This window comes from Podarcis melisellensis, assembly GCF_964234715.1.
Source record: "Podarcis melisellensis genome assembly, chromosome: 6".
NCBI lineage: Eukaryota > Metazoa > Chordata > Lepidosauria > Squamata > Lacertidae > Podarcis > Podarcis melisellensis.
This window is the reverse complement of record NC_138538.1, coordinates 13,455,346-13,479,562: the sequence shown is the minus strand read 5'-3', so window position 1 is coordinate 13,479,562 and position 24,217 is coordinate 13,455,346. Positions and strand designations below refer to the sequence as shown.

Sequence of the window (24,217 nt, the reverse complement as noted above, 5' to 3'; positions counted from 1 at the left end):
CTTTAAAAGAGGATTGGACAAATTCACGGATAAGGCTTTTGGTGGAGACTGACCAGGCATGTCTATGCTCGGCCTCCAACAACATTTCTAACCAGTTGCTTGAAACCACCAGAGGGGAGAGCTGCTCTTGCACTCATGTTCTGCTCCCTGGTTTCCCACAGGCATCTCACTGGCCACTGTGAGAACAGGATGCTGGACTAAGCAGGCTTTGCCTATGCTCTTTCTTGGGTGTCCACCATGCAAGCAAGTGACCTTGCTAGCACACTTCCAAAGCTAAGCAGGGTCTGGCCCGGTTTCAAACTGGATGGGGGCTGCCTGTTGCAATTCCTACATTTGGGGGGGGGGGGTTGGACTGGATGACCCACAAGAACCCTCCCAGCAATACCATTCTACGATTCCATGATCCAAAGGTCCCATGCCAGATTTGGGCAAACCAGAGCAAACCTGGGAAGCTTGAGGGCAGCGGGCCCCAAGGCAATTTAATAATAATAATAATTTTATTATTTATACCCCACCCATCGGGCTGGGTTTCCCCAGCCACTCTCCCAGCACATATAAAAACATAATAAAACGTGGTCATCTAATGTTTATTGGATGGATTTCCCCCCTAAATTGATTTTTGAATTCTGAATTTATTGTTCATGTTTTATACTGTATTTTATGCTGTTTTTGTTGCATCAATTAAGTGTTTTAAATTTGTTGTTAGCTGCCCTGGGCCCGGTTTTCTGAACCGGGAAGGGCAGGGTAGAAATAATAATAAATTATTATTATTATTATTATTATTATTATTATTATTATTATTATTATTATTATTATTTTAAAAAATTTAAAAAATGCTTCCTGATACAGGACCGCCTTCAGATGTCTTCCAAAAGTTGCGTGTTCCTTTCACCTCCTTGATACCTGACGGGAGGGCGCTTTCCCCCTCTAGCAGCAAGCGCTATTCGCGGGTAGCGTGCCCTGCTCCATGGAGGCTCGACGCGGCGGCGACGCTGCCGTTCCCTGCCCGGCCGGAGGAGGCGGGCGCGCTGCCTTCGCCGGGGAGGAGCCGGAGCGAGAGCCGAGACGCTGCCGCCGCCGCCTCCTCCTCTTCCTCCTCCGCTGCGGGCAGGAAGATGGCGAACGTGCAGCTGGAGTTCCAGGCCAGCGCCGGCGAGGCGGACCCGCAGAGCCGCCCTTTGCTCGTGCTGGGCCAGCTGCAGAACCTGCACCGCCTGCCCTGGGCCCAGCTGCGGGGGAAGCTGCAGCCCAGGGTCACCGAGGAGGTAAAGGCGCGCCGGGCTCGCCCGGGGCAGGCGGGCTGGGCAGGGAGAAGAGGCTGCTGCAGGGAGCTCCCCCGACCCATGGAGCTCGTCGGGGTCCCCACCCCAAACTGAAGCTCTCCTGATAATTAATAGAAATCTCCTTTTCCCGCTTCCTCTTGCCCGGGTGCCTCGGGAAACGCTTCCTCTCTCTTCCCCCAGGCCTGGGCTGGGCTGGAGAGAGCGCCGCCAGCAGCGGTGGGGGTGGGCTGGATTTACCATATTTCTCCTGTCGGTTAGATAGATAGGGGGGTGAGAGAGGACGGAACTTGCAATTATTATTATTATTATTATTATTATTATTATTATTATTATTATTATTATTATTATTATTATTTTATTTTACAAAAGAGCCACCTCTCATCCTTTCATTCCCACGTGCTGAAGCTCCGCCCCAGGTAATTTTTTCCCTATCTGTTAAGCTGCTGAGTGCTCTGCCCTCCCCAAATGAGTTTGCTCCCATGAGATTCCCATGAAAGGGGAGGGGGAGGAAATTGCTCCCCCCTGGAGGAAGCAGAAATGCAGTGCTCTCATCTCGAACCCGTCTCCTCCCTCATTGATTTATTTGATTTAGTTTGCAAGTTAGGTTTATTCTCAGTAGACAGCTGTACAGCCCTGGCCGTGTTTCTTCAAAGTAAGCCTTACTGAGTCCAAGGGGACTTTCTTTCAGATGGTAGCCTTGTAGCCCTCTCTTAAAGGTAAAGGAACCCCGGTCATAAGGTCCAGTCGTGGCCGACTCTGGGGTTGCGGCGCTCATCTCGCTTTATTGGCCGAAGGAGCCGCTTCTGGCGAATCAGAGCAGCATACAGAAACACCGTTTACCTTCCCGCCTGAGCGGTACCTATTTATCTACTTGCACTTTGAGGTGCTTTTGAACTGCTAGGTTGGCAGGAGCAGGGACCGAGTAATGGGAGCTCACCCTGTTGCGGGGATCCGAACCGCCGACCTTCTGATCAGCAAGCCCTAGGCTCTGTGGTTTAACCCACAGCGCCACCCGTGTCCCTTATCCCTTTCTTGCTTAGAGGCAAATCCCTTTTTAAGTTCACTTACTCCCAGGTAAGTATGCCTAGGATCACAGCTTCAAACCCTTTTAAGTTTTTAGTTTTTCCTTTTTCGCCTAGGTGGTTAACCTACCCAAACTCGTTGATTTTGAGTTTTGCTTTCAAAAACCAGCTGTGTTACAAATGCTTGGATTTGGTGCATGAGTGCATATTTAGATATTTAGGAAAGTGCCACCCACTTCTTGCCTGTTCTAGGTTCACTTAAGGAGGGAGTAAGTGTAACACAGCATGGAATTCAGATGATTAGATCAATGGAAGCTCCTCTACGCAGCACAGGAGAGCAAAAACAAGATACTCCCTTAAAAGAAGGCTTCAGTGATTGCCTAAGGACAAATGCAGACAGCTGTGCTAACTTTTGAGCCATAGCTCAGTTGTGGAGATCTGCTTTGCATGCAGAACGCCCCAGCTTCAATCCCTGCCCTCTCCAGGTACAGCTGGGAATGGACCCAATCAGTGCAGACAATACTGGGCAAAATAGAACCAGCCTCCCCCCCACAAAACCCAGAAAGACTTGTGGCCCATTAAAAACCCTAAAAGTCTGGGAAATACTCAAGGGTCTCCTTTAATCCTCTTTAACTTCCATTCTGGCTTTTTGCAACAAGCATGGGCAACAGAAGTTGGAGAGAGGAAGGAGACTTTTCTTTTAAAAGATATGTGCATTATATCAACTCAGCACAGCAGAGATTTAAATATACTTTGCAAAGCTTACCGGTAACTTGTCTGCGTGGGTCCCAGATTTGTTGATTTATTAACTGTCCGGGAAGTCAAAACACAGGCCTTAAGGTCACTTGACAGAATTTGAGCAATTAGTTGCGGGGGTTGAGAAGCTGGCTGGAGGCTTCTGTGCGCTTCGAGGTCAACAAAAACCAGGCGGATTTATCGGGCATTGCTTTGACTTTGTTATTTAGAGACTCCACGTCCCCATTATGTGAGATTTTTGTAACTCTTATTTCACTTTGCTTTTTGCTCCTTTTCGTGCTCCTTTTTCTTCGCTGCATAGGTGCGAGGCTTGTTACCTGTTTTCTTTGACATATTTAACAAAGATGGGAAACAGTAAGTGCTTAAAGCGTCCCGTCCCGTCCCCCCCAGCTGTTGTTGGGCTTTCTCCCAGTAATCCCAGCCAGCATGGCTACCAGTGAGGGATAATGGGAGACATACAGCAACAACAGCTGGAACAGCAGCAGTCTCCCCATTCCTTTATTATGACACAAACTTTTGCGGATTCGGATCTGCTTCCTGCTGCATCAGGAAATTTAAAGCTATATGGGCAGATAAAGCATCTTAATTTGTCTTGCTTGCCCTTTTTTGTACCCTGTGGCTGGTACACCTTTTGGCCACCCCACCCCCCCATACACCACACATTGGTGTATCTGGCATACCTGGGAAGAGGCTTCGGCCTAGCTCAGTATTATTTACACTGACTTCTGCAGCAGCTCTCCAGGCAATGTTAGAAACTCAGATATGTAAGCTAGGCACCAAATGGCTCCTTAAACCAAAGTTACAGTCGCCAAAACTGTCTAGTTGCCATTTTGGGGGCAAGATGGCTCGAAAGTTATATTTTTCAAGTAATGGACTGATTGATTGATTCTCAGTTAAACATCAGGCTAATTCAGGTGACAACTTTGAGCTAGGTTAAGAACTTTGAGAACTTAAAGAAGAAAAGTCACTTGATCCAGGGACAGTCCACATAAATATTGGCCTATTCCGACCTTTCTTCCTTAATTGTGACACGGACCATTCATAACATAAAGAGTATTCTTCACAACTGGGGTGGGGTACAACAATTAACTACAACTTTGTTCACTGCTCCTGCTCAGGCCACACAGAGAAAAGTATTTTGGTTTGGTGAAATTCATACTGATTGTGCAGTTAAAGTATAACTGATAGAATTCTACAGGACGTGGAATTAGTGTGTGAAAACAGACAAGATCCAATGATCCTTAGGCTTGCCCTTCCAGATGGTGGAGATGTCAGGCGCCATCCTGGTGCCCAGGCATCCTCACTTGGCTGCAAATGGCCGATAGCCAGGTGGAAAATGTGCCTGGCTAATCTCAAACACTGATTCCAGGCAGGGCATCTTCCCCATAACTACTTGGAGATGTCTCAAATTGGGCCTGGAGCCTTCTGCACTCAAAGCAGTTGCTCTAACACAGAGCTAAGGCCCCTCCGCATGTACCAATGAATGGGCATACAGCTCAAACCCCCTTGTGTTGCTGAATTCTACACACCTTGATTGGCGCGTGCCTATCATAGAATCATAGCATTGTAGAGTTGGGACCACGAGGGTCATCTCGGCCAATGCTCTGCAATGCAGGAATCTCTTGCCCAACGTGGGACTCGAACCCTCAACCTTGCTATTAAGAGTCTCATGCTCTACCGACTGAGCTATTCCAGTGTGCCAAATGTGCAGAAGGTAGGACCAGCTCACCTGATGTAGAGGTGAAAATGTGCAGACTATTCATTGTGACCCAGCGACTCACCTCACTTATTCTTTGAATGCATTTTGGAGGGGGGGTACATCTGAACACAGCACCTCAATGGAATGTGGGTAGCAACTCTTTCCCAGATGTCTGCATTTTATTAGGTACGCCTGCCTTACTTCTATCTCCCTTGTGTAAACGATGGAATTAAAGTCTAACGATGGCTAATACTGAAAAATTGAGCTGCTGAACTTTCCATTTTGGTGCAAACCAAAGCCATTCCCGTTTCTAGTGCCCTCAGCCGTTTAAATCCACGGAAGCCTCTTCCTCGTCTCGTTTGCTTCCAAAATGTAGACAGTGGAGAGAGGGAATGTCTGCTGATAGCCATATCTTGGATCTTTTATCTGGACTCAGCCTTGTACTTTAGACCAAGAAGCCCAAACAACAGTCTGGGGCTTCTAGAACACTTTTATAACAATAATTAAAAAAAAAAATCTATTGCCCTTTCAGCCCAGTTTAAGATATTGGAATGAAAATGGTTTTGGCACAAACCAGGGTCATTTAGTGATTGAATTTGGTACCTTGTGCAGTTTGCTCCTTTGAAAGAGTGGGTGACCAAGCTGCAAGATTGTTGCTGCTGATTAATGAATCTGTTGTCCTGTCCACATAATGAGAGATTATGGGCTGAAATCCACAGTTGGGCAATACCTTTTTCAGGATCAGCCAAATTGCCAAAAAATACTGAGTCAGTTTTCAAGTTATCCAGAACTCTTCATTGGCCAAGATGTTAAACAAAGCAGCAGATGGGATGGCAAGGGGGTGTGTGTTCTTTTTTAAGAACAGAAATTAGGTGGGATGTTGTTGCCATGAGGTCTGCCTTGGACTCTGTCCCAAAATGGAGATTACAGTCCAAATTGTGACAGAAGAAACAAGAAACCTATGAAGATTTGAGCCATTTGGAGAAAGGCACGTTTTACTTGTCTCCAAACTGCAGCAACTACCCCAAAGCCATTGCAATCCGCTCATAACTGAAGATCTGTTTTGAGGAGACCAGCAAAGGTTGCCAGGCAGTTACAATAAAACGATCCTATTGAAGGTGCTTTCAGATGGGAGCTAGATATTGTAAATGGGTTGTTGTCAACACGTTGTTGGTTTGGGGTGGTTGTTGTGTTTGGATTTTTTCCTGGAGAGGGTAAACCCAGATTAAGCAGGGAATATGTAGACTGATGTTTTGATGCCAATGACATAGTGTGGGCACTGTGAAAAATATGCATGCGGGGGGGGGGGCACTCATTCCACAATAAACACCAGTCTGGAAGCACCCTGAGTGAAAATTTTTGGCCCATCTAGGCTAGTAGATGTATACCACCATTACCTACAAACCACCACCCTTGCCCGGGGTACCTAATGCAGGTCTGCCCAGCCTTGTTTGTCTGTTCAGCCATACAAGGTCCTTATTAATGAATATTATTTGTTTTGCCATTTTGAAAGAAGCATGGTAAAAATCTGAAATACCACGATCTCTCTTTCCTTCTTAATGTATTGGTGGAGACGCCCCTAAGCCAATGTCAGCTCGCAGGTAACACTAAGCCAGACCATGCCCATGTGTGAGCGTGCAGATTCTGCACCTCCTGTTGCTGTTGTGTGCTAAGCAACAGTTTGGACTAAACCAAACCATGGCTTAGCTCACAGCAGTGCGGCAGCAGGAGGACCGAGGAGTAAAGTGGTCAGTGTCTCCAGGAGAATACAGGTTTGCGCTAAGCCATGGTTTGGACTTAGCGTTAGATGTGAACCAGGTCACTGTGATCACTGGGTCACCATGCGGTCTGGGTTTTTTTGCATCTTGTTGCTGCATATCCCTCACCATCGTGGTAAGTCGTTTGCCAGGCTAAAAGGGGTACAACTGAAAAATATTAACGGGTGTTGCATCTTCTGAAGAAGGGTCTCCAATCTTTCCCATTGTTTCCTTTTTCACAGTTATGGCAAGCTGCGCTAAGCACCCTGAACCCAAACCCGACCGACAGCTGCCCTCTCTACCTGAACTATGCTACTATAGCCGCTTTACCTTCCCGGGTCAGCAGACACAACAGCCCATCAGCTGCCCAGTTCCTCACGCGCCTCGTTCGGAACTGTCTCCCGGGAGGGACCAACAGATGCATCCTTGTAAGTGAAAGTGAGCAGCTGGAGTGGCTTAAAAATATCTGCAAGCGCTTAAAATGCAAAGGGGCTGGTTCAAAGGTCACATTCGCTCCTTGAAACACCTTGATCTGCACTTGCAGATTTGTGATTTATTTCTTGTGGAGGCAGTTGATTCCTTTGGGTATACTTGATCTTAAATGATCTTAGTTTAGGCAACTCCAAGGCATTTTGCGTTTAAGTGAAATCTCATATTCTTGAAATGCTATTGGGAAACCCTACGAACCCCCCATTCCGCCCCTTCTTGTGAGGTTTTTGTGACATTTTGGGGTCATTTCTGGGTACGGTGCATGTGCTGTTGCACACATATTGGACGTGCCTAAAATGGTTGCTGTCTGAATTTATAAATTTATTGTTGTACTTTTTTTCTTTGAGGGATCTTTTTTTGAAATCAAGTGGTGTGTAAGTTCTATGAAATGAAAATAAAACAAACCAATCAATAAAACTATTGCCAACTTCTGAGTTTCAAGTCTCCCACCAGTGTTTAATTTCTTAAAAAGGAGGCAAGATGTCCTGAGCTCCAAACCAGCATCTCTGTACAGGTCATTTTTAGAACTCTTAGGCCACAGTCCTATATTCTAGGGAGGGAAAACCTTTAGCCTTTTAGGTGTCATTGGACTCCCAACTCCCATCAGCCTCAGCAAAGGCAAAGGCAATGGTCAGGGGATTGTAGCTTCACAACACCTGGAGTTTCACAGGTTCCTGTGCTACGTCACACCTGCTTAATTGGAAGCAAGCTCAGCATAACTCAATATGGAGACGTTTGGAGACCTCTGCTGTTAGGAGGCTTGACAACAGGTTATCGGGGAAGCTACCTCCCCCTCAGAAGTGTGGACAGATATCTGAGCTCCCTATATCTGTGCTGAGCTCCATATATTCCAGGCATAGGCGAACTCGACCCTCCAGATGTTTAGGGACTACAACTCCCATGATCCCTAGCTAACAGGACCAGTGGTCAGGGATGATGGGTATTGTAGTCCCAGAACATCTGGAGGGCCGATTTTTCCTGTGCCTGATATATTCTTTCAGCCCTCAGCCCCTTCTCAGGTTTCTGGCACGCATTTGATTTTCTGTTTCCCTTTCAGATGGTCTGCGAGCGCTCGGAGGTCTTTGCCTCAGCCTGTGCTATAGCAAGAGCTTTCCCGCTGTTCACACAGCGATCCAGTGCCTCTAGACGCACAGAGAAGAAAAGTGTGATAGTGGAATTTTTCCTGGTTGGGCAGAACAATGGCCCTGTGGAGGTGGAGACGCTTAAAGTAAGCTGCCGGTTAAAAAAAAATTAAAATTAAAAAAATATTTATTTGGTTTTTCAGTTTACAGTTTTACAATCACATATCCAACATACAACATAAAGACAAGATTCCAAGGAATCTCCTGGACTTCCCTCCTCCCCTTTGTGGGTCCTTTTGTTAATCATTTCCTCCTGCATCTTTTATAATGATCCAGATCTTTTACATCTCTGTTACATCCAAAATTCACCATTAAACTACAAGTGTTATTCCAATCCTACTAACAGTTTTTACGGTTTACAATGGTTTTTAAGTTAAATTATACTTTTCGACACAAAAATAATACAGCGATGTGAGTGCCACATACTTTGGGTTAATGTTAAAGGCTTATTTCCCCCCACTTGCATGGCTGGTTTTACTTTAGCTGGATTTCATAGAACACAACAGGCAATTTGCAGAGATGAAAGTGTGTTAAAATTGAAATGTAGGTGAAATTTTATGTACTTCAAAAGAAAGAAAGCTACAAGCTCCTAGGTTTGCTTACAGTAATACAGTGATAAAAATGAATAGGAATTTGTGGTGCTACTTTCTCCTGTGTAGAAGTGAGTGATTAGATTTGCTAAGCTCAATCCCTCACAAGCAGTCTCTCAGACTTTCATGACACGTGTTGAATTTTCCTGACAGCCGGAAAGTCTCTGAGCAGTGCAGATGCAGATGAAAAGCAAAGCTGAATGTTGTGATGCACAGACACTCTTGACATGCTCCCCTTTTCTTTCTTGTATGAATTCTAGTGTCTGGAAAGCGCTGCAGAAGGTATAAGGCTGGCAGCTCGGATCGTAGATACCCCATGCAATGAAATGAACACCGACAGCTTCCTGGAGGTTGGTGATAACCTTTTAACAGGGTCAGCTTGAACAGTCCGCTGAATTTGGGAAGCTTATGTCCAGGATTTCACTGTAGCAAAGCTGTATTTTGTCCGCGATGCTCAGGGAGGTGGCTGACTTGTCACTTGGCATTTGATGACGAATGGTTTGCCATTTTGAACCAGGTGGCTTTAATGAGGCCCATAAATCAGTAGGACTAAATGATCTAGGTTTTGCTTGTAGGCTTGGGTGGGTGACATCCAGGAAAGAATGTGCAAGGGTTAAAGCACCACCACCCCCGAAATTGGTCCCACACAGGCCCTCTTTTGAAGGGCATCTTCATAAAGATTTCACGTAGAAACAACGAAGGGCCTTACCTCATTCCTGACTACCAAGGACAGCGACATTCAAAATGTCCAGGAACGCTTTTTATTGCTGTGCTGATATAACCCATCAATGTTTGCAAGTTTTGGTGGGGATGGAAAGACTGGATTAATTTTTCACAGGGCAGGTGAATTTTGCCTCACTCGCACATCTGCCATAAAATCCCTGATGCTCCGCTCCCTCCCCCTCCCCCCCACAACCTTAGAGCTGGTGAGGGGGACAATTCTTACCAGCAAATTTACAAGCAAATCAACAGCAGCTTGGAAGGTTTCGAAGACTAGAAAGATTCTTTTTTAGAAAAGGTCTTCATTTTGGCAGCAAAAAGACATGGAAGTTTGTGCTAGGTGAAGCACAGCATGGACAAGGTTTTTATAAATGGGGACCCACCACCAATAAGGCCCTTTCCCCAGTCACTGGTCCCCTTGCCACAGAAGGTGAGGCAACCGGGAGGAGAGCCACTGACAATGGTTTTGGTGTCCTGGGAGGTCATTGCAGGGAAAAAGAGGTCCAGACGAGTGGTTGTTGCATCCTGGTCCCTTGGATTTGGGCCTTGGATTCTGACTTTTGAGTTTAAGAAGCACAGTGTTTAAAGGTGTTGTGATGTGACTCTGGTGTCTTCCTTACTTGAAGGAAATCAGAAAAGTTGGAAAGGACCTGGGGATTGTTCCAACTATTATTCGAAATGCAGAATTGAAGGAGAAAGGGTTTGGAGGTCAGTCAAACCGAAGCGATTTCCCCCTCCCCACTCCCCCATATGGTAAAATCTTGTATGACCATTAGGCCCAGTTGCGGACGACTCTGGGGTTGCAGCACTCATCTCCCTTTACTGGCCGAGGGAGCCGGCGTACAGCTTCCAGGTCATGTAGCCAGCAGGACTAAGCCGCTTCTGGCGAACCAGAGCAGCGCATGGAAATGCCGTTTACCTTCCTGCCAGAGCGGTACCTATTTATCTCATCCCGTCGCAGGGATTTGAACCGCCGACCTTCTGATGGGCAAGTCCTAGGCTCTGTGGTTTAACCAAGAGCGCCACCCATGTCCCTGGTTAAGACATTACTCATGGGCAATTCAGATCATTTTCCCAGCTCTCCTCTGTCTCTATCTCTGTCCCCAGGTATTTATGGCGTTGGCAAAGCAGCCGTGCACCCACCGGCTCTAGCCATGCTGAGCCACACCCCGGAAGGTGCCACACAAACCATCGCCTGGGTTGGGAAGGGCATTGTTTATGACACTGGAGGACTCAGCATCAAAGGAAAGGTGAGCGTGTCTGGAGACACAGCAGCAGCTGCACATACTCACTCACACACATCAAAATTCAGTGTGTACTGATGCCCCGCTTGTGTGTTCGGTATGTGTGAAGGTGCCTGCCTAGCCACAAGTCCAGACTAGACGCATGTGTGATCTCCATCAATCCAAAGGGGGCCTGCACACTTGCAGAGTCCCTCTACCTGTGCATTCAGGTAGGGCTCCTTCAGACTGATGCTGCAGGCCACAATGGCTATGTTCTCCATCCAGTGTCCAAGGCTCTATCAAGGGGTCAGCAAACTTTTTCAGCAGGGGGCCGTTCCACTGTCCCTCAGACCTTGTGGGGCCCAGACTGTTTGGGGGGAGGGAATGAACGAAATCCTATGCCCCACAAATAACCCAGAGATGCATTTTATTCATGTAAAAGCGCACTGATTCCTGGACTGTCTGCAGGCCAGATTTAGAAGGCGATTGGGCCAGATCCGGCCTCTGGGCACCTCTGCATACAGGTTGCTGAGAATCACAAGCGGGGAGAGTTGTCGTTGCACTTGGGTTCTGCTTGTGTGCTTCCCCTTTGGGGCACCTGCTTGGCCACAGCGAGAACAGGGTGTGTGTTAAGTTGTGGGTGAACATATCAGACGACACAGCGATTCTTCAAACAGCTCTTGTTTATTCAGAGGCCAGAACAGAACTGAACTGAAGGGTTCAGTCAGCCTGCTTATATAGAGCTCCAGTACAACGTAACTGTAACAATTTTCTAAAACTATCCAATCACTGAATGTCACTTTCGATCCCTTATTTGCATAACTACCTACAGTATCCCCCTGCTGGCCCAGGGTGAGAACCTCAGTACATAACACCGTTGGACTGGATGGGCCTTTGGCAATTGCATTTTTTATCTTGTGCACCACTTTGATAGCCTCAGGCTGTGCAGCCGTTTATGAATTTGCGAAATAACTAATAAAGGTTGGGCCGGCCTAGTGAATTCTGAGAAGCCCCTTCACTAGTTGGGCACTCCCTGAATGGCTGAGTGGAGCTTAAAGGTGAGGCAGTGTTTGTTATCTGTATAATGCCATCAGGACACATAATTACTCCTAAACAGAGTAGAGTAAGCCAAGAAGAAGCAGGTCTCTGCCCCACAGAGCTTACAATCGTTCTAAATTTAGATGGGGAAGGAGAGGCAAGAGTAAGCAAAGGATGAATACGGTTTATGGCATAAATTCACTTGGAGGGTGTGTGTGTGGGTGTGGGTGTGTGTGTGTGTGTTTAAAGACTTAACGGATAAAGCCTGCAATCCAGTCAGTACACACTTACCAGAGAGGAAGTTCTCTCAAAACTCAATGGAGTTTACTCAGTGAGGGCTACACTGCAGTGTTGCGCTGTAATCACCTCAGCATGGCTCTTTCAGCACCAAAGCTTTCTGCATAAATGAATTTCTTTGCGTTTACATTTGTCTAGACAACAATGCCTGGGATGAAGCGAGATTGTGGTGGAGCTGCTGCAATTTTGGGCGCCTTCAAAGCCACCGTAAAACAAGTGAGTGAAACTGAGCAGTTTTTATTAAAGGCTGTAATGCCTGTTTTAGCCATGCAGCAATAGCCAACCAGTAGAGCCTTGGTGGTTCAGTGGCCAACCAGTGATGTAACATCACGGCCGTTCCTTATTTTGGAAGATTCAAGAATGCAATGCCCGCTAGAATGGGAGAGTATTCCTTGAAGTTCATCCAGCAAACAAACCCCCCTCAGGACCGGAATTTTCATTGCTGTGAAACTTGCTAAATTGTTCTTGGCCTCAAGGTCACTGCTCAGCCTGATTCCTCGGCTGACCTTTGGCCCTATATATCCATTTAGTTCAGTGTTGTTTGCACCAGGGATGGGAAACTTTGTTTTTAAATTCATCTTTAAAACTCTAAACTGCCTCGGCCCTGAAGGAGTATCTCCACCCCCATTGCTCAGCCTGAGATCCAGCTACAACGGTCTTCTGGCACTGCGAGAAGTCAGGTTACGAGGAACTAGGCAGAGGCTCTGCTCCATAATCGTGCCAGCCCTGTAGAACGCCCTCCCACCAGATGTCAAGGAAATACACAACTATCTGACTTTCAGAAGTTCCCCTTTATTCCCCATGAATGGTGGCTTGCCCTTCCATTATGGCACTACAAATTGATGGTGGGGTGTTGCTCCCCTCTCCAGGTTTGGCATTCCATTACCCTGACTCAGAAACAAATACCAGGCATGCCTAAAGCCAGGCTAGGCCCCTGTACAAAATGCAGTCTATTGTGGGCATTGCACAGTTATATGCATGGAAGGTGGGAGGGGAGACAATAAAAACGCCACGCCTTGGAATACTGTGACAAACCGATGGGTGTTCTTCAAAAATGAGAAAGGTCAAAGAAATTCCACTCTCGCTATAGTGCTATGAAACTTGCTGGCAGACTTCTCTACCCGGGGATAGTATCCAGGGTTCTGAAAGCATCTCACTGCAGTCATTTAATGGGGCAGCCGGGCAGCCAAGAAATCTGGTGGGAGGCACTCAAAAGCCAAATTAACATTTCCCAAGGCTGCTGCTGCTTTAAAAGGCATTTTTCTTGCGTGGAGCTGTATCAGAGACTTTGTTCGCAATAAATAAAAATGTGTGGCATGGTTTCTCTCCTGTTAGCTTTTATTTGTTTTGCAGGTTAGGCTCTCTCCTCATTTCACAGCTCTTCTTTCCTCCTTACTGCAATAGGGCTTTAAAGACAATCTTCATGCTGTTTTTTGCTTGGCTGAGAATTCTGTCGGACCAAATGCTACAAGGCCAGATGATATCCATGTTCTTTACTCCGGAAAGTAAGATTTATTTATTCCCTCCACTCTTACCCTACCTGGCTGCTGGCTAGTGCTTACTTTGGGAGTTCTCCACCTGCTCCTAACTTTAAAAAATGCACAGCTGGGGCAGCACACCTGATCCTTGGAGGATTTCATTGGCTCAGGGAGATTGCTAGGTATGAACAGGGATAGGTGTATAGGCCACAATTGCAGATGGTATAGAAAAAGCACAGGTTGCAATATTGGAACTCGTGAATCAGCTTCTCAGAATCTCCGCTTTCATTTGTGGGAAGGTTTCTAGTCCCTATGATTGGGACTGATCTGCGAGTTCATTTGGGCCATAGATGAGAGTGAGGAAGTGTGGCAGAAGGCATGTCCATCAGTATACAGTCATACCTTGGATCTCAAATGCCTTGGCTCCCGAACAAATTGGCTCCCGAATGATCGAAACCCGGAAGTGAGTGTTCCAGTTTTTGAATGTTCTTTTGGAAACAGGGCTTCTGCGGTTTCTGATTGGCTGCAGGAGGTTCCTGCAGCCAATCGGAAGCCACACTTTGGTTTTTTTAATGTTTTGAAAGTCGAACGGATTCCGTTTGACTCCCAAGGTATGACTGTATTTTAATTGATAAACTTGAATTAATGTTTTTCTTGTGTATTTTTTGTAACATTTGTTACTGTTGTTTTAGCTTGCTGTTTTAGCTTTTCTACATTAAGGCGCCTAACTAGATTACCTAACTAGATTAAATGAACAGATAACCCTTAAACATTGCCACATTATTATTATTATTATTATTATTATTATTATTATTATTACCCCATTCTTTCTCCAGAACTGTGGAAATCAACAACACTGATGCCGAGGGCAGGCTGGTGCTCGCTGATGGAGTTGCCTATGCTTGCAAAGACCTTTGTGCCGACATTATTTTGGATATGGCTACTCTCACTGGCGCTCAGGTACTTTGAGTGAAAACAAAACAGGCTTTCTCTGTGATAGCTCCCTGCTTTGGAACAATTCTCCCCAGGGCGGCATGCTGGGTGCCTTCTTACCAGAGTCTTGTAAGTTTCATGGTGACCCCGGAGTTCCCTGGAGAAAGAGCTTGAAAACCACTGCTTTAGATAGCAGTTACAGAAGGAGACAGTGGCATGTCTTCACAGCCCTCTCAGGTGCAGAACCTTCAGGAAAACTGCTGCAGGTGCATGTGGAGGAAAGTCTCTGCAGCGTGCATGCCTTTCTGTTGTCTCCTTCTGCTTCCCCACCTTCTTGGCTTGGGATAACTCAGCTGTCCTTCTTGCTGGCTGAGGAGGAGCAGCAGGGGAGGAAGGGAAGGCAGTTGAGTAAATAGGGAATGCTACAAGCAAGTTATGAGTGCTGTCTGGGGAAGGCTGGTCCATCAGTGCAAAGGTGGCACTGCCCCACCAACCTCTCCCGGCCCTTAGGCAACCTCCACCTGCCTGCCTTCTCCCATCCAAGTACTAACCAGGCCTGACCCTGCTTAGCTTCCAAGATCAGACGAGATCGGGCGTGTCACCTGCCTGCCTTCTCACTTGCAACCAGTCCAGGAGATATAACTTGCCTGTCAGCTTCCTCCTCAGTCGCAGTGTTGCCCTTGTAGAACTCAGCAGGGAGGACAATGGGGGCAAAATTAGATTTGTTTGGCTCTGACTCCACCTACTGTCAGCTTCTCTGCCTTCTTCCCTACAAGTCCCAGTGGGCACCAGCTGCTACTGGTGTGGTCCTTCCCCCCCACCTCATTTATTTTTCCCTTCCCTGCTGCCCAAAGCATCTGCTATCAAGCAGAGGAGGAAATGGCTTGTAGGACACCAGTCTTTGTCATTTGGGCGACAGGAGCAGGTGTCAGCAATAAATCCCATGGAATAAGTGAATCCAACACTTTATTAGAAGAAACAAGGTCTGCTCAGGAGTGCCAGGCCTAAGGAGCACAACAGCTCTTTTCTCAGTAGGACTTGCCCTTTTGAGGCAGTTGTGGGGTCCAAAGGTCCCCATCTTCCCACAGCTGCCTAGGTCTCCTCCTCCCTTGGGTCCTTCCCAAGCAACCTGAGACTCCGCCATTCGGCCTTTGCACCTCCCTCTTCGTACCTCTTCTGGTACTGGGAGACCAGATCAGAGGGGAGCTTGTCGCAGCAGGATGAGGAGACAGCTTGGTTTTTTCACCAGCCTGACTCGTCTCTGCCTCTTGGCCTCCTCTTCTCCTGCTATCCACCTCTCTGCCACAGACTTTCCCTGCTCAGTAAACCCTGCTCCCTCTTCAGCTTCCCAGGCTTCCTCTTCCCAGTCTTCTCCCTCTGACCACTCGTCGTCTTCTCACAACCACCACTTCCCTCACAGATGCTTCCTGGCATTCCTCCAGCCAGCCCATGGCATCAGGAGATTGCATCGCAGAAGCAATCCATGAGTCCCATCGACTGTGTAGCACTTCAGAATATAGGCAGAGATGACCTGCCTCTTCTTGGGTTTCACATTCTCCTTCTTGTCACCTTCCAGGGAATTGCCACAGGGAAATACCACGCTGCTGTCCTCACCAACAACGAAGAGTGGGAAAGAGCCTGTGTCAAGGCGGGCAGAAACTGTGGAGATCTGGTTCACCCTCTTGTCTATTGCCCTGAGCTCCATTTTAGTGAATTTACCTCTGCTGTGGCTGACATGAAGAACTCTGTGGCAGTAGGTTTATTAGATTTTTAAAGTTACTATTTTATGCCTACACTGAGTACAATGCCTATGAGGCACTTTCTGCACTGTTTAGGGAAGTTTTTAATGTTTGAAGTTTTATTCTGTTTTTAGTGTTCTGTTGGTAGCCGCCCAGAGTGGCTGGGGAAACCCAACCAGATGGGCAGGGTATTATTAATTATTATTGTTGTTGTTATTGTTGTTGTTGTTGTTGTTGTTATTTTATCATCATCACCATCAGATCAAAAGTGCTGCTATGTAGAACTGCTTTGCCTCTGCCTACCTTCTCTAGAAATGCAATTGAGCATCATTATCTGTAGATTGAGGCTTCTGAAAATGCTCCTTACTAAATCCAGCCTCTTTTCTGCTGTTTTCCCCAGGACCGAGATAACTCCCCAAGCTCTTGCGCTGGACTCTTCATTGCTTCACACATTGGGTTTGACTGGCCTGGTGTCTGGGTCCACATAGACATTGCTGCCCCTGTCCATGCGGTGAGTTGCGTATGATTGATTCCATTCTCTTAAGTCAAAGGCCGGTATATCCTCACCGCAGCCACGCAAAATTAGATGGAGCCAACATTGCCAGTGATTCAGAAATGTTTTAAATAAGTAAAATGAAAGTTTTGAGTCTTTGTGGAGTGGGATCTTGTCTTCTGCAGTGCAATAATAAGCCAGCCTTCTGGTTATGCGCAAGCAGAAAAATTAAAATAAAATAAAAAACAACTCAATGTTTTGAGAATCTTAGATCTTTTTCAAAGCAAACGGCTAGCCTTTATAGAGGAGGTTGAAAATGGGTAGATACTGCCTGGTGAAACCTCAGAAGTCAAAGGAAAGGTTTGAAAGTCAAGTCTTGCTAATATTTTGTCAGAAGTCCCACTGAGTTCAATGGGACTTAAGTTCCATAAGTGTAATACACCAAATCGCAGCATTAGTACAAATTCTAGAGATCAAGAGAGGCCACTGGACACCCGGGAGATCCTTGCTCTTTCCTGGGAGCAGCAAAATCAGTGAAACAAAAGCAGGTTTTGTGTGATTTAAACTGGTTGTGGAATTCAGGCAATGTAACTACAAAGCAGTATCCAGCGAAGTACTTCCACCACCGTAAAGTGTTGTTGCAAAACAGAACGTCCCTTCTCCTTTCGCTGCACACCCCCTTCTCCACATCTGCACATTGTGCACTCAAAAGTCCTTGTGCTCGCAGCACTTTGTTGGATTACTGCCCATGGTGTGTTGGATTTTTTCCCTCTTCATTTCTTAGCTTTATGTAAATAGCAGAATATACTAGTAAAAGCATTGGCAATAGATGCATTAAAACGCAACTTGTTTGATAGAGGATCCCTGTATATACATTGTTGTTGTTCCCATCTGACTGGGTTGCCCCAGCCACTCTGGGCAACTTCTAGCAAATTATAAATACACAGTATGTCCTATTGAGTTCAGTGGGTCTTATTCCTAGTTAATTAGGTACAGTCATACCGCGGATTGAATGCATTTCGGGTTGAGCGCCTTCGAGTTGCGCTCCGCGGCAACCCGGAAGTAATGGAGCGCGTTACTTCCGGGTTTTGCCGTTTGCACATGCACAGATGCTCAAAAAGACGTCATGCGCAGAAGCGGCAAAAAGCGACACGTGCGTGCGCAGATGTGCCATCGCTAGTTACGTTTGCTTCTAGATGCGAACGGGGCTCCGGAACGGATCCTGTTTGTATCCAGAGGTACCACTGTATAGGATTATAGCCTTAGGATGCTGCAGCGTGACTTAATTTGTGTGCCTCTTTCCATTCAGCTTATTATTATTTTTATTTCACCTAAACAACACACAAGCCCTCACAGGCAGCATTCCAAGCATTTGCCTTCAGTGTTTCTCCCGCATTCGGTGCTGAGACTCTCCTGTCCCTGCTTTTGCTCCTAGGGTGAACGAGCCACAGGCTACGGCGTCGCTTTGTTGCTCTCCCTGTTTGGCCGTGCCTCCGAAGACCCTCTCCTGAACATGGTTTCTCCGCTGGGCTGCAATGGGGACTCCCCCCTGGAAGATATGGAGAGAGATTCCAAGAGGCGCCGCTTGGTTTAATGCCCGCTCTCCTCCCCCTTTGGAGAGAGGGCACTCCGGAATTACCTCACTTTGCACTGAAGGGTTTCCCAGACCACGAAAGCACCCACGTGTCGGAAATGACCGAGAAAACGAAAACAAACAAGTTGCTCACATTTGATTCTCCCATCTCACTCTGGCAAAAGGCTGTATTCTGTTGGGTTGGGTGTTTTTCTTTTTTTTTAATGCGCTTGGGGTTTTCCTACCAAACCTGGTGACTTTGCTGCTTCCAGTCTTTCTGGAGAAGGGGCCAGGGATGTCTATTCCCCCACGTCCCTTTCAAAAAGTACCTGAGCCTATTACTGCAACAGCTTCACCTCTTGATGCCAATAGAGCCTTCCGAGTTAGTTCTGCAGGTTTTATTTCTCAACCCCTCTGCTTTACAGAATTCAATAGTGTCGTGGGGTTTGGAGGAATATAGGGGTTGCCACCTTGGGAGTCAAACACCAGGTGCGTCCCTTTAAATCTCCTGACGCTGCAGGGGATGAAGCAGCTGCTGTGCCTCCTGGCCTTTTTCTCTGGTTAGTTTTTCACCTGCCGGGAGGCATACCTGAAATCCTGCTTGCCCCCAGGTCAGGACTGCTGCGCCGGAAGGAACTGCAGCTGCCATGCCCAACAGCATAACAGGCTCCACTTCAGTTTGCAGGGTTGCAACCACTGGGATTAAGCCACTTTGAGGCTCTGCATTATTCACTTAGCAGCATTTCGGCATAAAGGAGGCCTTGTTTTCTAAGGCAGCTTTTCAATAATAATAATAGTAATATTCCTAAGCTACCATTCATGCATGTTACATCTTATCATTACGGATATGACCCTATAAGTGGGCCGGTGCATTTCTCCACGACGGTTCTTAACACCCTTCTGCTGACAAACTTCATTGACGTTTAGAATAAAAGTGTTAATGGGAGGCAACCTAGAATAAAACCCTTCCTGCTCTCAACACGAGTGTAAGCTTATTGAATCTAGGTATCTGCGCCGTTTCTTTCTGCAAATGCGTGTAGGTGACACAAAGAGTGCAAGAAGTACGTGCAGGGCAAAACTGGCTATGAGTCATGGCAGCTACGTGGAATTGGGCAATGGCTCTCTCATGGCCAGATGTTGAGGGCAGGCCATGGGAGACTGCTCGCTCTCTCGAGCTACCGTGGGGAATCTTGCTGGGCACAGGACTAGGCAAAAACCGTGGCTCGATGCAGCATGGGCAGTTCATGCAATCTTTATTTTCAGGGCCTGAGCAGCGTATCCCATTCGCTGCGCCTTGCCACAGCCAACTTGTCATACATGCACATAACCGTCTGGTCATCTCACAGGAAGAGGAATGCCCATCATGCAGCACTTTTATTTTGAGGGTACATTTGCAGAGTGGAGAAAGGAAGCAAATTGCTGAAAGTATTATGATTTCTAATCTCTACTCCCCCCCCCCAAAAAAAACCACACCCTGTGGCTTTAGAGTCCCGTGCTATGTGCAACATAATCCCTGCTCTTACACATCGGGTAGTAAACAGCGTACATAAAAAGCTTACACTTCTGCCTTGCATCAGATTGAGCTAATGAATCAGTCCCCTCTACACCTCTTAATTCAGTATCTTCTGCCATGTCCCTTTGCAGTTGCGCCCCACCCAACATTTCCCTTCTGAAACAATGCATTGTTGTGACTCCACACACACAACACCGGCTTTAGTCTTCCCTGGGTTCCCTGGTCCATTTAATCATTGTTTCAGGAGATCTGTAGAGGAAGATGAGCTTGGCAAACAGCTGCTCCTCCAACTCCAGCTCCCCGGCCTCCCTGGCCAGGAAGATATCCGTGCAGAGTTTGAGGATGCGGTCCACGTTGGGCAGCTCTTCGAACATGATGGAGCGCGAGATGCCGTTGAAAAGCTCTCGGATGAACTTTCCGATGACCAGAACAAAAGACATGTAGAGGCCTACAATGCTGTAGTGGGGAGAGAGAGAGATGGTGATGATGTTCAGGGTGTTCTTTGAGTTTTCATAGACTCATAGAATTGGAAGGGTCCTCAGGGGTCATCTAGTCCAACCCCTTGCAATGCTTAGCCCAATGTAGGGCTCAAAACCCATGGCCCTGAGATTTAAGAGTCTCATGCTTCATGGGTAAAATTGACTCGAGTAATCCCATCAGCCAAAGCCCTGCACAAGGACTTCCACTTGCGTAATGAGCTTTTCTTCCCCTCTTCTTACCTTGTGTACCCCAGAAATTTATTCTGGGGGTTCAGAAAAAAACCCCAGAACAGCACACTGGCAAGGGTGGAAGGAAGGGGGAAGTCTCTTCTATGTGGCAAGCTGAGATGTTTGCACTGACAACATTCAACAGTGCAATATTGAATTCCTGCCAGCGATTGGCTGCCTGTTCTGTATTTTTCAAGGCAGCACAGCGGGGAAAGATTTCTCTCAGGTCCCCCCAAGCCGCCACCTTAATCCAAATCTCAATTGCTGCCCCAGAAATAGCAGGTTCCAGTTTGACATCCTTACCCATGAGCTGCCAGAAATCCCAGGCTAGGAGGGCTGACCTTGTCGTTGAAGATGAAGAGTTCCATATTCTTACTGCATCCATTACCCAAACAGCCGGGCCTCTGCTCTTTAACAACCCACCATTCGGGAACATGGCTTAAGGACTCCTTGGCAGGCAGCTGCTGCAGTTCGATTGTGATATTTCTGAAGAAGGCCATCTTGTCTACATCCTTTGGCACATTGGAATGAGCTGCGGAAATGAGAATTATGGGGTGGGGGTGAGCTGACTGTGGGACCCCTGCCTTTCTCCCAACCCACAGAACAACACACACAGCTGTGGGCGCTTTGCACAGCTGCAACACAGGAAGGTGCCCGCACACCAAGTCAAACCATTTGTCCACCCGGTTCAGTATTGCCCATGATTGGCAGTGGCTCTCCAGGGTTTCTGATGGGAAATACACAAACCTACCTGGAGGTGTCTGAGCCTGAACTGAGGGTCCCTTCTGCATTCAGAACAGATGCTCTACCACTGAGCTGTGGCTCTTCCAGGCTAACGGGAGCAAGGAGTGCAGTCACTTCCTCCTGCCCTAACATTTAACAAGTGTCCTTGCCAACACTTCCACTTTCTGATGCCATACTCAAAATCCCCAGGGAGAACTGGAACCCCACTTTAGGCACACACAAAGAAGGAAATGTTTTTTAAAACTGAGGTGGAAGCAGCAAAAGAGTGCTAAGGAGTGCTTTAGAGGAGTGCCGTCTTTTTCGCTCTATAGGACGCACCCGACCATAGGACGCACCTTGTTTCAGAGGGGGAGAACAAGAAGAAAAAAATTCTCCCGCTCTCTGCTCAGCGCCCCTTCAGCAAAGCAGCAGGAGAAACGGGGCCCCTTCCATTTCTCCTCCCGCTTCGCTGAAGGGGCGCTGCGAAGGGGCTTCAGCGAAGCAACCCGCAGCCTCTGGATTCAGGCGGCTATCCCTGAAGCCTGGAGAGCGAGAGGGATCGGTGCGCACCAACCCCTCTCGCTTTCCTGGCTTCAGCAAAAGCAACCCGAAGCCTCCGGAGTGCAGCGGGGGCTCCTGCTGCGCTCCAGAGACTTCAGGCTTCAATGAAGGCAACCTGAAGCCTTCGGAGCACAGCGGGAGTTCCCGCTGCACTCCAGAGGCTTTGGGTTGCTTTTGCTGAAGCCAGGAGAGTCTCGCTCTCCAGGCTTCAGCAAAAGCAACGCGAAGCCTCCGGAGCACGGAGCGAGCGCTTCCTCTGCACTTCGGAGGCTTCGCGTTGCTATCGCTGAAGCTAAGGAGCCTGCATTCACGCCATAAGACGCACACACATTTCCCCTTAATTTTTGGAGGGGGAAAAGTGTGTCATAGAGCAAAAAATACGGTATGTTCCCTGAGTCTTCAGCAAGACATCGTGAAGAATCAGCAATCAAAGCAGAAGCTCCATGGGTCTAAACCAGGAGTAGTCAACACGATGCTCAGCAACTCCCATCAGCCCCAGCCAGAATGGCCAATGGTCAAGGAGGGGCATTGGGTATCCTTGGTCTATACAGAGAACAGCTATATGGGCCTCTAGTTTTGAAAACAAAAGAGGCACTCAAATCAGGAGCACAGAACCCACTGCACATCTGAAGTTTATATCCAACCAGGGAACCCCACAACCCCTGGGCCCCAAAACAGTCGCGCCTCATTAGCCAGTAGTCTCTGACACCTTTGGGGTTTGTTTGTTTGTTTGTTTGTTTTTTAAAAAAACCCTTTGCTTCAATTAGAGCAGCCCCACCTGCCATTTTTAATTTCCCAAAGCGCTTCTGGGCCCTGCATGGGTTCAGAGCCATTCGTGAGAAACGAAGACAGTATGGGTGACTGTTTGGAGCTTTTGCCATGATAGTGGCAGCTGGGTGAAAAGAATTTGGGGTGAGGGTGTGGGGGAGGAAACGGCACCCATGTGCTCCTTTTGCTAGTTTGACCCAAAGACAGCACATTTCCAGGCATTTGGAACAATTAGACAGTTGCTTTTTGCTCATACGATACCACATGCATCTTTTGGGTTTGCCCTCCTACAGCAAAACTCTGCAACTCTGGCCTCCTCTCATCTTCAAGCAGGCAGGTTTTCCCTCCACTTTTGTCCACTTACCCACTTGCAGCCGATGGGCCATTTTAGCTTCTGCTCCGCCAGCTGCTCTCAGATACCTTGGAAGGACACCAGGAAGCAGACTAAAATGGGGGTGGGGGAGAGCAGAACGAAAGCAAAGCAAAACCTTGGTGAATGCTAAAGGTCTCCTTTCCAGATGAACACGTGTTCATTTTTCACATGTACCCCACACAGCTTCCAAGATATTATACAAATCCATGGAGGAGGAAGGTCTAATCCATAGCTATGGTAGCCAAGTGGAGAACCCACATACAGGAGCCATATGCTACCGAATACCACATGCTGAGGGACACATACTGTAGAAGGAAGCGCTAACGAGCACCGAAAGAATCAGGAGAAAAACCTAACACTAACACGCCTTCCGTTCTGGTCCCACGTAGCATTTCGACGATTTGCTCCCGAATCCTCTTGTCTTCATAGCGCATCGTGTGTATGCCGGATGCTTCGATATTCTTCACGAGAGAGGCATTCCTGATTCAATAAGGATAGGAAGAAAAGGTTAAGGGATGATTTAGACGTTCTTCAGGGCAGGCGTTATGGAAGAGAGAGATTCTCCTCTTGCGCTATGTGCCTATTATGAAACGGACAACAAAAGGGGTTTGCCCAGAGATGGCTTCCTCTGGAAGATCTACTTGACAAAGTGTCGCAGAATGGATGCAGTGCAAAGGGTGGGACTTGGAGGGTTGGGTGTGAGGTCACTAAACAGAGCAGTTTTCAGTTAGTTCCTTAGTAACAACAACAACAACAACAACAACGTGGCAGCCATGGGCAGCAAAAGAAAGAGGTGCCGCCGCTACTCCACACCAGTGAGTAAGGACACGAGAAAAGCCTGCTGGATCTAACCCACCATTCTGTTCTCACTGTACCCAACCAAATACCAGTGGAAAACCTGCAAGAGGGGTGGTTGTACACACATACACAGAATACACTTGATATTAAAAAGATAAAAACCTGAGAAGAGTCCAGTGGAAGTTGATGTAGATTGCGGAGGAATTGGAGAGTTCTGCAATCATAGCTTTCCGACTTGCAGGGCTGATGCTCCACAGCAAGCTGGCATTGCCTTTTATTTTAGCAACGATGACGTCCTCTGGGCTATAGTTGACTATAAATTGCATGACAGACTGGAGAAAACACAAATGTTTTTGGTTTGTTTGCTGTTGTTCCAAGCAAAACTTCTTGAGCTAAATTCCTATCTAACCTGCTTTTGACAATCCAGTAAAGATACCATTCAAATCCAGTTTTAATTCAAATTGGGTCTCACCAGCTATTGTTGGAGAGAAAGAGAAAAGGATGGCATTTTTTTTCTGCAGGAGGTTTCCTTGTGCACAATA

At 47.3% G+C, this 24,217-nt stretch overlaps 2 protein-coding genes across 2 annotated transcripts in view; one reads left to right on the top strand and one right to left on the bottom strand.

Annotated features, from left to right (window-relative positions):
* Positions 1-1,065: 1,065 nt before the first annotated feature.
* On the top strand, positions 1,066-19,211 carry NPEPL1 (aminopeptidase like 1). The gene is made up of 12 exons (XM_081917002.1): positions 1,066-1,265; positions 6,760-6,945; positions 8,064-8,234; positions 8,999-9,088; positions 10,085-10,166; positions 10,566-10,708; positions 12,155-12,232; positions 13,421-13,521; positions 14,331-14,454; positions 16,004-16,180; positions 16,567-16,677; positions 18,095-19,211. Exons 1-12 carry the CDS (start codon positions 1,116-1,118, stop codon positions 18,251-18,253), a joined length of 1,572 nt encoding a protein of 523 aa, XP_081773128.1. The 5' UTR covers positions 1,066-1,115; the 3' UTR covers positions 18,254-19,211.
* A 482-nt stretch (positions 19,212-19,693) lies between these two features.
* Positions 19,694-24,217, bottom strand: part of LOC309372749 (piezo-type mechanosensitive ion channel component 2-like) — an 87,229-nt gene continuing 82,705 nt past the window's right edge. Inside the window, exons 48-52 of the mRNA XM_081916575.1 lie at positions 23,838-24,007; positions 23,241-23,357; positions 22,869-22,948; positions 20,756-20,984; positions 19,694-20,201 (exon numbers count right to left, since the gene is read on the bottom strand). Coding sequence (XP_081772701.1) covers positions 19,946-20,201; positions 20,756-20,984; positions 22,869-22,948; positions 23,241-23,357; positions 23,838-24,007 — 852 coding nt within the window. The 3' untranslated portion in view covers positions 19,694-19,945. The remainder of the gene's footprint in view (positions 20,202-20,755; positions 20,985-22,868; positions 22,949-23,240; positions 23,358-23,837; positions 24,008-24,217) is intronic.